Source organism: Curcuma longa, chromosome 14 (genome assembly GCF_044706935.1).
Source record: "Curcuma longa cultivar G26 ecotype Majalengka, Jawa Barat chromosome 14, ITB_CL_G26_1.1, whole genome shotgun sequence".
NCBI classification, from domain to species: Eukaryota; Viridiplantae; Streptophyta; class Magnoliopsida; order Zingiberales; family Zingiberaceae; genus Curcuma; species Curcuma longa.
This window is the reverse complement of record NC_133874.1, coordinates 5449137-5463687: the sequence shown is the minus strand read 5'-3', so window position 1 is coordinate 5463687 and position 14551 is coordinate 5449137. Positions and strand designations below refer to the sequence as shown.

At 34.3% G+C, this 14551-nt stretch overlaps 1 protein-coding gene across 4 annotated transcripts in view; it reads right to left on the bottom strand.

Annotated features, from left to right (window-relative positions):
* Positions 1-64: 64 nt before the first annotated feature.
* The window catches only part of LOC141845294 (thiosulfate/3-mercaptopyruvate sulfurtransferase 1, mitochondrial-like), a 24997-nt gene continuing 10510 nt past the window's right edge, over positions 65-14551 (bottom strand). For all 4 annotated transcript variants that reach the window (XM_074733357.1, XM_074733355.1, XM_074733356.1 and 1 more), the window contains exons 3-12: positions 12888-12947; positions 11118-11180; positions 9751-9875; positions 6630-6792; positions 5719-5778; positions 2011-2069; positions 1369-1450; positions 833-896; positions 314-381; positions 65-232 (exon numbers count right to left, since the gene is read on the bottom strand). In XM_074733357.1, coding sequence (XP_074589458.1) covers positions 128-232; positions 314-381; positions 833-896; positions 1369-1450; positions 2011-2069; positions 5719-5778; positions 6630-6792; positions 9751-9875; positions 11118-11180; positions 12888-12947 — 849 coding nt within the window. In that variant the 3' untranslated portion in view covers positions 65-127. The remainder of the gene's footprint in view (positions 233-313; positions 382-832; positions 897-1368; positions 1451-2010; positions 2070-5718; positions 5779-6629; positions 6793-9750; positions 9876-11117; positions 11181-12887; positions 12948-14551) is intronic.

Genomic DNA, 14551 nt, shown 5'->3' with positions numbered 1-14551 from the left:
TAGAAATTTGACATCAAAGAATTCTGGTTCTCCACTCAGTTTTTAAGGTTTGCCCCAGTAGACACAAATATCTAAAACAGGATGAACTGGAGATAGAATTTTGTATCTACATACATGGACGAACCACTTAATCAGTAGCAAGAGTAACAATAGGGTTGCAGGATTGAGTTGCCCATTCAGTCCATGATCCATCATAAACTGGAACATCCAGCTTTCCGAGGCGATGAAGACCCTGAAACGGCATCATCGACTCATTCATCGGTTAACTGATTTCCGATACGAGCACACGAAGAAGACTCGAACAAAATCTTACCACACATAGGATGCAGGCAGTCATCCCACTTCCGCAGGAGGCAACAATTGGGTCCTCCAAAGATACGCCTGCAAGTAGGAATACACAAGCTGTAGCAAATATAAACCACAGTCCTCTAGAACTAGTAACAACATTATATAATATTATTTCCTATTTGTTGTTTATGTTTGATGCTTCAGACATGAAGCTAAATTTATTTTCAAAAAAGGTTAGCTCATTGATTGTTATCCTCTCACTAAAATCTTTCCAAAGTTTCATATCAACTTGATATCTCTATAATTAGAAAAGTCTATCTCACCTTCATTCATATAAACAGGTATAAACACAAGTCAGTGTTGATTAGTATAGTAGCAAGTATCAGTGCTTGCACCAAGTAAATTGAAGTTTTTCCGATATTCATATCGCATACTTATCGAGTTTCTGTCCTTTTTTAGATGAGCAAAGTTTAACAATCGACACAAGTTATTGGAAGCATGATTGGTCACACTAGATCATTTGAATAAAAAGAGAGGCTGTCACCTGCTTGCGAAAACTTCTTACGAAGTTCATCTTCAGGCAAAAGCAGGCTTGAACTATCAACCATCTGCTCATAAACAGAATAACTACATTAGAACACCACAAACTCTTTATCGACAAGCATACATGTGTAGGATTCAGCGCTAAAGCTTTATATTAAAACATCTCGATTCTACAATACCACTTTTGACATTTTAGAATTTGAGGAAGTAAACAAAAAAATGTTATTAGCTTGAATTACTGTAATGTGTATGTATGTGCATGAAACCTAATCTTGCTTGTCGTCTTCTCCATAATTCTCAAACTCATTGCAATTTATATGTATGAAAAGTACAAACTTAATTGTCTTGTTCACCGTAATTCTCAAACATGTTGCATTTTTCCACATTATTCATTGAGTTCTTACATGAACTAAAGTCGAAGTCGATGATGTGTGCCATGGATCAAAGTAACAAGCATTGGGTACATTTTATATTAAACATAGATTGGATGTGTAAATAGCGAGACACCTCATTCAATTGTTTTTTAGTACGCATTACCTCCGTGAATGGAACACATTTACTTCCTGGAATATGACCACTTTTCATTCCCTCTCGAGGTTCAGGAGCTACACCATCAAACCTGCATATGGACACAAATCTTTACTAATGAAGTGTTCTTATCTTATCACAAGTTCTTTGGACTATAGGAACCTCAACTATGACAAAAGAGATAGATTGAGAAATATTTTGAAACTAAAGTACAAAAAATAGGTAATAAAATATAAGAAATTTATTGAAAGTTGTTGAGGACATGAAAACCTAAGAAAGTGCAACATGATTATTCTTAGATTATTCATGTCATTTGTTAACTCTAATGAACTTTTAGCAAGTGCATCATCTAAGAAAGTCTACTTACCACAAGTATGACCCTCCTAATTATGTTTTTTTTTAAGATGCACAGATTTCTTTGATTTGCAGAACCTGTAGTTTTATCAAACTAAATTGACTTGAAATTTTCCAGTAGCAAATGCAGTTTTGCAGTGTACTAAACTATACATATACAATATGGCTTTGATTCTAGAGTGCAAAGAAAGAGATTTAAAAATTCAACATGCCAACATGAAGGTAGCAAAAAACCATTTTTGAATCAGTAAACATGGTATTTTCTACAAGATATTGAAGCCAACTAGTGGATATTACCTGCCCTTCGATCGAGCATCTAGAAGTTGATGGGTTTTGTCAGTCATATTTTGTTTGACCTGAAACATGGTTATCAGCCATAAATGAACAAGGGAAATCTATCTTTCGTAAACTATTTTGACAAGAATTGTACCAACTTGTCCACAATAAATATTGATGCATCATGGCAATTTATTCATTGTGTCCTTTGTATGAGACAAATAAAATTGGAAATATATCCATAAAGCAGGTGAAAATTTCGGAATCCACTATTTGATGCAAGGTGCTAAGGACCTAATGGTAGGTGAATAGATCAGGATCTATATGTGAATACACCAAACTTAAGGATTTTTAAATTTAAAATGACAATAAGATAATACATATAAATGTGAGGGGACTACCTCAAGGATAACCCTAATATTTTTCCCATGTTAACATGGTATTCAAGTGGGGACGATCTCCTCAATCCCCACCTCAACCATCAATACAACCAAATCTTGACCATGTTGCATGCTAACAAATCCATTTGCCCATTTATCAGCCCCTTCACCTTTCAGAAGGCCATCATCACCCTTGGGATCTTGTCCCGCGTCTACCTATTCTTCACAAGAGCATCCATATCAAGCTGTTGGGATGTATACCAGAATCCTAGCTATGTAAATAAATATTCTAAAATAAGAATCACATTTGGTCAATTTTTGCATTTAGTTTTTATGCAAGTGTCCATTTAATCTATATTGTAGATAAACATGGTGTGCGGAGTCACACACAGAAGACCATGTTATCAGTTCCTTATAGATTATAAACAGTGTTCACAACCAAGATGGATTGGACAAACCATTGGAGTGGTTGTAGTGTAATTTGGTCTTAGTCTGTCTTGACTATAGAATTACACTAGTACACTAAGTGTGTATTGAGCAGGACCATCTGAGGATTGTTCGATTTATACTGACTATATAATCGAACTAAACCTCTGTTACTATAGATGTACATACTCTTAATCCCGATATAATAACAAACACATGTACTTAGTATGTAATTCTTTGATTCATCAAAGGGTGAGGTTTAGATCGATAGATCAAAAGGCCCGATGAGTTGGGAAGAAGTATTATGTACATGGTGTGTTGTTGATTATAGAAGGAAACTGTGTCCTATAATCTAGGTTGATGATGTCCCCTTGAGGAGCTCATAAGGATTATCATGTAAACCCTGCAGGTGGACCTTGTCCGCATGATAATAAGGTTGAGTGGTACTACTCTTGGATTAGAAGTTGATTAAATTCGAGTTGTCAGTAACTCATTTAATTGACGGACATACGATATCTTAAACACAGGGAGACTAATGTACTTATAGTAAGAAGGAGCCCATATTGTAATATGGGATTGGTGCGGTAGTGCAATAATAACTCTCTAGTGGAATGAGTTATTATTGATAAACTTAAGCTGTGTGTTCGGTGAAGAACATGGGAAGCTTAAACCCATCGGGAGACCAAAACCAATTCCTCCTCTAGGTCCCTGCTGTAGCCTCTGGAAATCCTCAAAACCACCTTGGATGAATTCGTGAAGAAACTAGGCATTCGAACCAATACAAAGCAGTGTAATCGATCAACTGATCGATTACACACCTTGGTAATCGATCACCTGATCGATTACCAAAGTTTCCATTACGAAGGCAGGTAATCGATCAGCCGATTACCAGCCTGGTAATCGATCACCTGATCGATTACCAGCGTTAATGAGGAAAAATAGCGATGTTTAATCGATTCCTTGATCGATTAAACACCTCGGTTCGAATAGGTAACTTCCGAAATCATACCAAAATTCTCAGATCTGATTGTTTCGAATCATACCATGTTTATGATTCAAATTATACCATGTTTATGATTCAATCATACCATGTTTATCCGATGGCTAAGGCTATAAAAGAGGACCCTTGCAACGGGGTTGGACACACACGAATTAATCTTTGGTGGCCGAAACTCTCGGCAGCCAACCTCCTCTTCCTCTTCTCTTTTCTCCAGACAAAGAGAAGGAAGGAAATTTTGCTAGCCATCGGAGAGGAGAATTCTGGTGGAGAAATTCTCGAAGGATCGTTGCCCACACAACGTTCGAGAAAAAGGAGAGGAATACAGCAGAAGATCGAGGGGTCATCCACATCCTTCACAACAATCCAAAGGTGAACGGTACGACTAAGTCATTCCGCTTCTATTAGTTGTATTTACCTTTGTATGGAACCTGAAAACAAAACACAAGAAGCCAGCAATCCGCGGGGCCTCTTGGAAAGTTTCGTCCTTTGTATGAAAAATTTTTGTACAAGGGAAATCAACGGAACGGTTTCCGAACGACTCACTTCACAAGCTTCAAAATCTCGAGCCGTGCTGAAGTTTTGATTATTGGTCAAAACGGTACTGTTTCGATATCAAAACGGTACTGTTTCGATATCATGTCGATATTTTGATGCATATGTTGCTAGTAATTGATTGGAGTTGAAGAAGGAAGGAGATGAAGCATAGGAAGGAGAAATTGTTTGTGCTGAGCATGATTTTAAATCTTGTACCATGCCAAGTGAAACGGTCGAAACATATCATTTTGCTAAATTATCGAAACTTAACATTACTCAACACATACAATGTCTCCTTCCTTTACTTCATTTCCTTCCTCCTTCAACCTTCAATTTATCACCGACACCAAGCATTGGAACGTCAACACAATACTAGAGCAATATATTTCTGATCAAAGATCGAAACTACGACACAGCTTGAGATTTTGAACCTTAGTGCCGAATGGCATTGAGTTTCAATGATTTACTAGAACGATACATTTCAACTGTTTCACCTAACACGATACAAGATTTCAAACCATTATCCATATAATCAAGCATGGCCTCTTCCCGTCCCACCTCTTCTTCAACACATATGCCAAGGTATTTACAAGACCATGCCCAATATTGAATAAGCTATCAACTAAGGTTTTGTTTCCTATAAAGGAAGGAAACAATCAGAGAAAAAAGAGAGTAGAGAAAATTTTTTGTTTCCTATAAGTTTTCCATCCAAATGTCAATTGTTTTAGTCAAGAAGCTTTCGGTGAAACATTATAGTCAAAATGAAAAAATATGCTTGCAATAATTAACTTACTTTTCATTTATTTCATAATTAATTTTCATCCTCATTTTTAAGAACTTTAGTTCTTAAGTTTTGAATGTATCTTATAATTACTAAATGCTAATCACTTCAGTCAGGCAAACACCTAACATCTCAAGAAAAGCAAGAGTTTGTAGCCTTAAAAGCGCTAAACATTTGCATAACAGGTTACATAGGACACAAATGTTCAGTGCAAGTATTTCAGTTTAGGTGGTGACTTAACTCTAAAAGATTGATTGGACCAGCTATTGGATACACAATTTTGCTTAATTATCTCGATCTTTCTGCAAAAAACATTTATCTCGATCTTTCTGCAAAAAGCATTCAAGTTTCATAACGCTACCAGGTAATTTGACAGGATTGGATGCCTATGTTCTAGCTTCAGATCTAATATTATATTAAACCCTCCACCAAGAGTTCCTGCAAGCAAACTCAGCTATCATTTTCTACTTTTTATCTCACCATAACAACATCACATTGTCAGCAAATGATTCTGAAATACTTGCAAGTTATGTTGACTTTGACATTTGAATAATGCTAATGTTCATATTGAAAATGATTTTTGTTTCAGAAGTGAGAAGTATCCAGACCTGTTCTATTCCCCAAATCATCTGAGGCCGAAAGTTTGTTTTAAATGTGGCAGGCCCAACCTATGAGTGATAGAAGCGGCATAAAATTATCAACTGCTATAACAAGAGAAAGAGAGAAGAAATTTTTTTATGATAAGTAAAAACCATATAATGGCACCAAGTCCTTCAAGATGACAAACATAGAAGCATCTGAGATGAATGCTTTATTTGGAACCCCAATCTCACAAATAAGAATCTAATTCTTCTAGTGGAAAAGGAAGGCATATTTAAACTATCCATTTCTTTCATTGTTGTATAAGATCAATGTCAAATCCTAAACGCATAGCAAGCAACTACAAAATAATTTTAGAGTATTGTAAATGCTATCTGAATGCTTATAAAATGCTAGTGATTTGCAACTCCGAATCTTGCTTTCAGATGGATACCAGGAATAGTTATTCAGTGCCTGTAAAATACTAATAGCATGCACATCCTTCTTGTTTTCAGATATATGGAAATAACAGTTATTCAATACTCAAAAATACTAGTACTTTACTACTCTCCACATCCCTCCCACTTTCACATATCCAAACCCTTCTCTTTGTAATTGGCTTACTATTTTTTTGGTGTATTAGGAAAGAGAATCCCATCATCCTGTTTTATGTTTTTGATTCACTAATTTAGATAAAGACCAACATGACACAAAATAAATTCCAAGTTTTCATTTCCCTTATCAAGTAGACATTTAACAATTCATAATCCAAGGGTACCGAAGGTGCATGATGAAGTTGAAGTCAATTACACATCTTCAATAGTCTGTATCTTAAGAATAAATATAGGACAGAATAAATCAAAAACAAGAATAAAACACCCCAGTCTACCAGTTGATCTTAAAATATAAAATTAGCATGTAGATGAAATACACAACTTACATATTGACCATGATATATGCTTTTAATAGCTTTACTGACTGCAGTAGCTCTCAAAGTAACATTTTCAGGTGTGGTAGCTTCAACTTCGTATCCAGCTTTAAGCCAATGTGGCAAACCTCCATCCAACACCCAAACTTTATTGTGCCCCAAGATTCGGAACATCCTATTTACGTATTATCATTTTGGAAAGGTGAATTATTTGATAATTGAAAATGAAACCATAATTTAAATAGTAACAATATCAACAAATAGAATATTAGAGTCCTTAAATTATATAGCAAAATTTAAATGGATCCTTCCTTACATTCAAATCTCCTATATATGGAAAAGGATAGTGTATATATGTCCTACAATAGTTATGTGATGATATCAACTCTTAATCAACCATCTCTGTTTTGATTCATACCATCTACTCATGAAAAATATGGACATGATCCAGATTCAATGATTTCCAATAAGACAACTTCTTCCTCAAAACAAAATTTCCTAAATGAGGAATTTTAAATCTGCCAAGAATAATGGGAAAATCATTTGGGGTTCATACACTAAGGCTCCATTATTTTGCTATAAAAAAGTTATTTATATAAAATGTATTTTGAAAACAAATTCAAGGAAAATAAATATTTTTCTTTTGCTTAGAGGTGATAGCTGGAAAATATTTTTCTATATTTACCACACAATAGTGAAAATATTTTTATCTTCTCCAAGTTAAGTTGATTGGGTGAGCCAAGGTGAGTCACGTGAGTTGATCAAGACAGGTGGGTCATGGGCCTAATCAGCCAACATGGACTGTCAGCAATGCTAATGTTCCTGGTTTACCCAATCAACACAACTTGCCCTATTTGATCTGACCACCCGGCTTGCTTGAACTGCCTATCCTGCTCAAAGCATTCGGCTTGGCTAATCAACCAACCCTCTTAGATTAACCGGTCTACTCAGCCCGCTCAAATTGATAGCCTTACACTTGTCAAAAATAAAACGAGACCATATTTATCTTTCTACTTAAACTCCCAATAACTCATGTATTTTCATATTTGTCATATGAGTAGTTTAGGTTATTAAGATGGTTTTGTAAAAACATCTTCCTGGCGTGCATTGCTCAAAATCAGATATGAGACCATATTTGTGTTCCTTGGACTTATAGGAAGTAATATCTGCTTTCATTTTTATCATATGAGCAGTGTAGGGTCACCAAGATGGCTTTGCAAAAATACCTTAATGAGCTTGTGTTGTCCTATGACTAAAACATATATTAATTCCTTGGAGTTCAAGAAGCAACAATATGGTTTGATTTTATGATTTGGCAAGTGCAGAGCCATCAATGTATTTCCACAAGCAAAGTTTAATGCCCCTATACTATTTATGTGACAACTTATTATGGATATGATTCACCTAAGAGTCTAGAAAGCATAAACATACTCTGGTTTTAGGTTCTTATAGTGCAAGGCCACAAAGATATTTTTTTGTTAAAAAAACCTTGATGGCCTTGCACTACTCGTATGATAAAAATGGAAAAATTTATGAGTTTTGGGAGCCTAAGGAATAGAAATATGATCTTTTTTTTTTTTCCCCGGCAAGTGCAAGGCCACCAAGCCGTTTTTGTAAACCACTTTCACGGCCTAAAATTAGTTGGCAAAAAAAAAAAAAACCCCGAAAGAAAAAAACTACTAGCACCTTCTTGGGAGCCTCAACTAGACCATTCCAATCTTTTCTAGTGGACAATAATCATTTTTTAAAAATAATATCAGAGACTCAGAGTGTTTTGAAATAAAAACACACTGAGATACTTCTTAACCCATTCTAACCCCAAAAAATTGTTTTGCACATCTCGTTCTCAGGAATTATAGCATATTTATTTGTCCAAAATATTAAGTTTTGGCCCTCCAAAAGATTAAAAATAAAAGGTGTTAATTTTACGTATTTAGAGGTATTTTGAGAAAGTGGTGCATGATTTAGGAAAATACAAAATGTGGTATGTAATTTGGGAAAAAAACAAATGCATTATTTAGGGAATTTGTCTATTATAATTTTACACTATGCAACCTATAATATTTGGCAGATCCGCTAGTTGGAACTAATAATAAGGTGTCAACTTTATTAGAATCGACCTTCTAGTTGATGAAATGACAATTAATCCCTATGTGTTTTGTTCTCCATTGGAACAACAAATTAGGCTATGTATATGGTAGCTTGACCATTACAATACAGCTTCATCATCTTCTTTTTGATTCTTGTATCTTATTTTCAACTATTATTAGTTAGAGTCATATCAATATATTCTTAGTTAGTAGTGCTTTTCTTTAATTATATTGTTGGCTAAACAAAGCACCTCATTCAGAGTTAGATATATGCAGTTTGGAATTTACTTCACAGGTTCTTTGCAGTGATTTTTTTTTTTTTTTTTTTGCTTTTCTGATGATGGCACCTGCAGAAGTGAATGTAATAAATATCTTTTGTAAGTTGTATTTCTACAAGATTCCAAGCAAGTGCCCAAGAGATTGTAACATTGTTAATGCAGGAGCATGTCAAGCCGCCACTGGCCATTGAGATCAACTTGGGTCGTGAAAGTAAGCCTTGAATATCCATCCAACTTACTGGTATGGCCAATTGGATGTCGACTTTAGTCTCAATGGAAGAAAAATAGTATATGAATGGAATTTGAATTACTTGTCCATCACCCTAATCCACAAGGCAAAATTATATAATCTTTTTGAGAATGCAACTTGAAATTATAGTCCATGCAGCATGCCAACAGTCTAGGAAGCATTCATCCTGCACTATCAACTAAACTACATGGTCTTATCATTTTGATAACCATTTTAGATACAAAATTAACATTTAATACAACTATAGCACTGTAGCATATCCACATGCAACTGAATTACTGGAATGAGTAGGATTCCAAGAATATTTTGTAATATAAATACAGGAAAGTGCAGCTATCATGATAAGGAAAGCTAAAGGAAAACACAGATTATTTTAAACTACACCTAAATTTATCTTTACCTTGACTGAGTCAACTTGTAACATTAGAAAACACATTCCAACAAGAACATTATTGGAACTTATGAGGAATGAAGCACAAATTAAAGAGTTTACAAGAACCACGTTCCAAACATACCACCAGACACGAGGAGCACTAAATAGTCCTTTTCCATCATAAATAATGATATTATCTGTGTTTTGAATACCAAGAACAGAAACTGCAGCTGCAAAAGCTTCTTCCAATGGTAACATGTGCGGCAACTGATTCAAGTGAAATGCTTTAATATTATAGGGAAAATAGTTCAGAAGGTCAGTGAGCAAGAAATAGATAATATAGGAACCAGTTTGGATAGCCTAAATACTATTAACTAATCCAGTGACTATTCTAAGAATACTACTGAATCACAACACAGATATATTGATGTGGATCTTGAGTTAGACAAGACTGAATCTCATTTCTTATTTATTATCCCTACAAAAAAAAATGTGAACAAGGTGAGGATTATGGCTCCTGCTCACTTAAATGTTTTAATCTACAAAATAAAGGAAATAAGTGATCAAAATCAAGCCATGACCCAAAACCACCAGAAGAAATAAGATATGGAACAAGTTGCTCACTCACATTTCAAAAACACGGCATACAAGATGTTAATGGAACAAGTTGAATCTCACTCACATTTCCAGATATCATTGGGGCTTTTTTTGACAGGGTAAAAGTGTGGTCAAACCTTATAACAATTTGATAAATTGAATAAGACAGCATCTTTCTGGCTTTAAAATGTAAAGGAATCTGGTGGTTAATTAAAGACTACTAGTAGTAAGAGCAATTTTGGTAGTGCATACATCTTAATTATATATAGAAAACTCCATAAACTAGTCTCAACTCTTACACAAGTAAATCACACCACCAATGATAATACATAAATGCCTACTATAAAATTCCTATTTATATGGGAAAACATCACAAGGGAAGTAACCATAGCTATCAAGCATTCCTGAACAATGACCCAATCAAGCTTCAGTTTACAAGCTTAGTGGTCAGAATGATTAATCAACTCATTTAACTCCATGTTTATCTAAAAATCACTTAAACCTACGCAGTATATAATCTAAATGAAAAAAATTGAACTCTTTAAATCTCAAATAAAAATAAGCTAAAACGATCAGGTCAATCTATGTGAAAGCGATATGACAGGTTGAAACACTTCGGTTAACTTAAACATTTTTTTGCAATTTCATCCATAAAACAAATTGTGTTGGTCAACAGACCATTTCCTTTAGTTTATCCTATAATTAACCTGAACATAATCCAGTGATCCTTAAGAATCATAGATATGAAGGATATTGTGAAATACAATTTCATAAGTAAAAAAGAACTTGAATTATCAAAAGAAAAAAGGGGATAAATTCACATAGAGTTACCAACATGACCTGCATTCTCTAGTATTATTCTATTAATGCAGATAATATAACGGTTAAAAAGCAGAGTGTAAGATATCTCACATCAGTTGTTGGGTCAGATATTTGATCAATATCAAAGAAAACGGCACCCGGAATGTGAGCAACCTGAATCAAATACAGTGGTGGAATTTTGCAACCAAAAAAATCTGGGCAAAAAGAATATTAAGGTGTAATCTTTGAGCTTAAACTAGAAAGATTGGCAACAGAAAAATTAATCCAAATTAATAATCTAGACTGGGATTGAAAAGTACTAAATGAGAAAAACCCAGCTATTGCCTATTGACATGTCAGTCGATTGATCTCCACTCCAACTAATCTTTTTCTAGAACAAGAAGATCCACAGCAAGGGAATAACCAAATACTATGAAAAGATCATGCTTCACAGGATATAGAAGAAATGGTTAGGTATGGCCCAATTGAAAAATAAAACCTTTTACCTTTTCCACTATAACCCTATATAGATCATATAATCCTTCTGAGGTTTTCTAAATGGAAATTATTGCAAGAATTGAGCATGTTCAGATTATTGCAAGAATATCTGAATGCATATAAATGGGAATTATATTTTCCAAACAAAGTGAAATGAAACATGACCCGCCCTTTTTTTCATTTGAAAAAAATGACTTTGAGCAAACTAGGTTAGTCCACCCAATCTCTATATGAGAAGGTTCAGATTACCAACAGTTGAGAAAGCTACAAATTGCAATACCCGCTAAATTTGATGTATGCTATATGACTTTTACAAGTTTTTGATTGGTCCAAGTGAGGAACTTAGGTAATCTTCAAGTATCATTCATGTTTGATAGCAAAAATTCTTCAAAAAAGATAAATCTCATCATCCATAAATTGTACAAAAATCTGAAGCCAATCCGGTTCCATCTGGCTATTAAAATGAAGACCATTTTGGTATTGGTGCCCACCAATAAAATCAACATAAAAGCAATTCTACATTGCATATTCTTTCTGGTGACATCAATGAGAAAATTGTCAAGTTAAACAGAGGCCCTTAATATTGAAAGAAAAGAGATTTGAACCTAGGTACCCAGTCTGTTATGGGAGACTGAATCAATATGTCCATATTGTGTTACAATTAAATATAGCAAAACTTCTCCCAAATCAGTTTTCTTGGTTCAACTGGCGAAAAATATCTTCCAAGCATGACTGACATCTATGCTAGATCTGATAGTTACTTTTTAAAAATAAATTGATAGCTGCAGAAATAGTTTGTAGAGTTCAATGGGTGGGGGGAAAAAAAGAGAGAGATACTTAACAGATGGATAGATCTACTTTGTTGGATCAAGAAGAAAATTAGTATGGATATTGATAATTTTATTAAAATTGACTAAGTGTTCCATTAGTCAATTAAGCTAGATGAAGAATCCCTATGATCATCAAAAATAAGAGCCACATTTTTTGTTATCAGATGAGCCACAAAGACTAGATTCAATATTCTGCTTGGAAAAGAATCTGAACATTACTTGCTGTAACTGTACCACTGTAAAAGATCCTTAGATTATTCAAATGGTGAAAAACCTATGATCAATTAGTAAGAGGGTCTTCCCCTTGTTTTCTGAGGAGAAGGATCTGTCTGCTTTTGTATCAGTCACCGGCAGAAATGGATCTTAAAGTTAAATATCTTAAACCAGACCATATATAATCTAATTTGCAGTTACGGTTGATCTGAATTTTTCATTTTCACTTGATTCACAAGTACAGGGCTATTCATAAATAAAGAATTAGGTTTGACTACTAAACCAGAAGAAACAAGTCATAAAAAATGGCATGACATGGTAACAGTTCAGTCATCAAAACCTGATATTCTTCAAGTGGATTCCGCTTCTCTTGAGGCATGTACCAGGAAGCATCCAATACCTAAAAAAAGTAAAAAAAACAATTTAAGTGTTGCTTATCATTATTGTATTTCCCTATTGTACATCAATCTTGGAAAAGGTACAATAAATATTCATTACTTCACATTCCAGCTTGCTAATTACATAATAATTAAGAAGAGTGGATCAAGAAATAAGGAATTATTGTGCTAAACTAAAAGGTTAAGTTGAATTTCTTCATATGTCAGGTGAGTTGAATGGTTAATTGAATTATCCTATGTTTATATATGTGTTACTTCGAAACTCCAACCGTAACTTCCAAGTTTTAACTCAAATTGGTAAAAACAGGCATAGAGCTAGGGGTGACAACAGTTGGCATATCACCCATTTATACGACACGACCTGACCTGAAATTTTGTGCATTTGAGTTTGAGCTAAACAAATTTGGGTCATAAAGAAGTTGACCCACAAATAAACAAGTCTGGCTGAATCATAAACATTGTATAACCTGTTTAAAAATGTATAAATGTTTAATTATTTAAATTAGTTGTAACCTATACAAGTTATTCATATGTAATCAATGAATATACAGTATAAGAACATGTAAATTGTAGCATACAATGATATAGATTATATTTTAAGATTTTGTATAATAAAAATAGTATTTTGTATTTCTAATTGTTACTATTTGTTAGACAACATGTCATACACCCATTTAATTATTTGGATCAATGTTATAAACAGGTCATGTGTGGATCGTAGATTTTGATCTATTTGTTAAATGAGTTGCATTCAGGTTGATATTAAGTGTGTCTTGTGTCAATGAGAGTGACTTGTCAACCCGAGCCATCACCCCTACATACAACTAAGTAATGACATGAGTCGTGCAATTAAAGGGCCCTAACAAGTGGTTACAAAACTATGTCAGATAAAGAAAAAGGAAATCATTTTCATCTTGCTACTACCATTTTGGTTTTGCATTATCCTACCTGGAGACCCCTATAATGAAACTCATGGCAGAGACAAATAGAGAGAAGGATAACCAGATACAATGACGGACTCCCTTGGTGGAGGCCCGCACAACATCTGAATCAGTCTCTGGTCCACTACACAAATGATTATGACCATGACCCAGGATATCCACCATAAGAAAAAGCTCCAAGCTGAAGTTTCCTCAACTGACTTTCTTGACAGGTGGGTGGATCTGCTCCTGCTATGTTGGCAAGTGAGAGAGCTACTGCCACTTCAAGTTCAGTACATGAGACATCTATGTGGCATGAGCCTTATTGTTGTATTTGTTCTAATTTTTGCATTGCGCTTCTATGGCACTGGAAATATTGGCAGTAATCTGTTAGCTGCAGCTTTTAACTTTCTTCACAATGTAATTCTGAATCATGGTTCACTAATTTTTTTAAAAAAAGAATTATTGTGATGGCAACCCATATTTATGTATTCTGATGAAAAAATATATAAATAAACCACACTTAGAAAATAAAATTCAAGATATTCCATGGATAAGCATATCTCCTTGTTTCTCTATTATAGATAAAGACTTCCCCTTGTTTCTCTCTCATAGATAAAATCAACTGCTATTTTCAGGATAAAAATTAGTGGAGAGGAAAAAGTGGAAAGATGATAATTATCTAT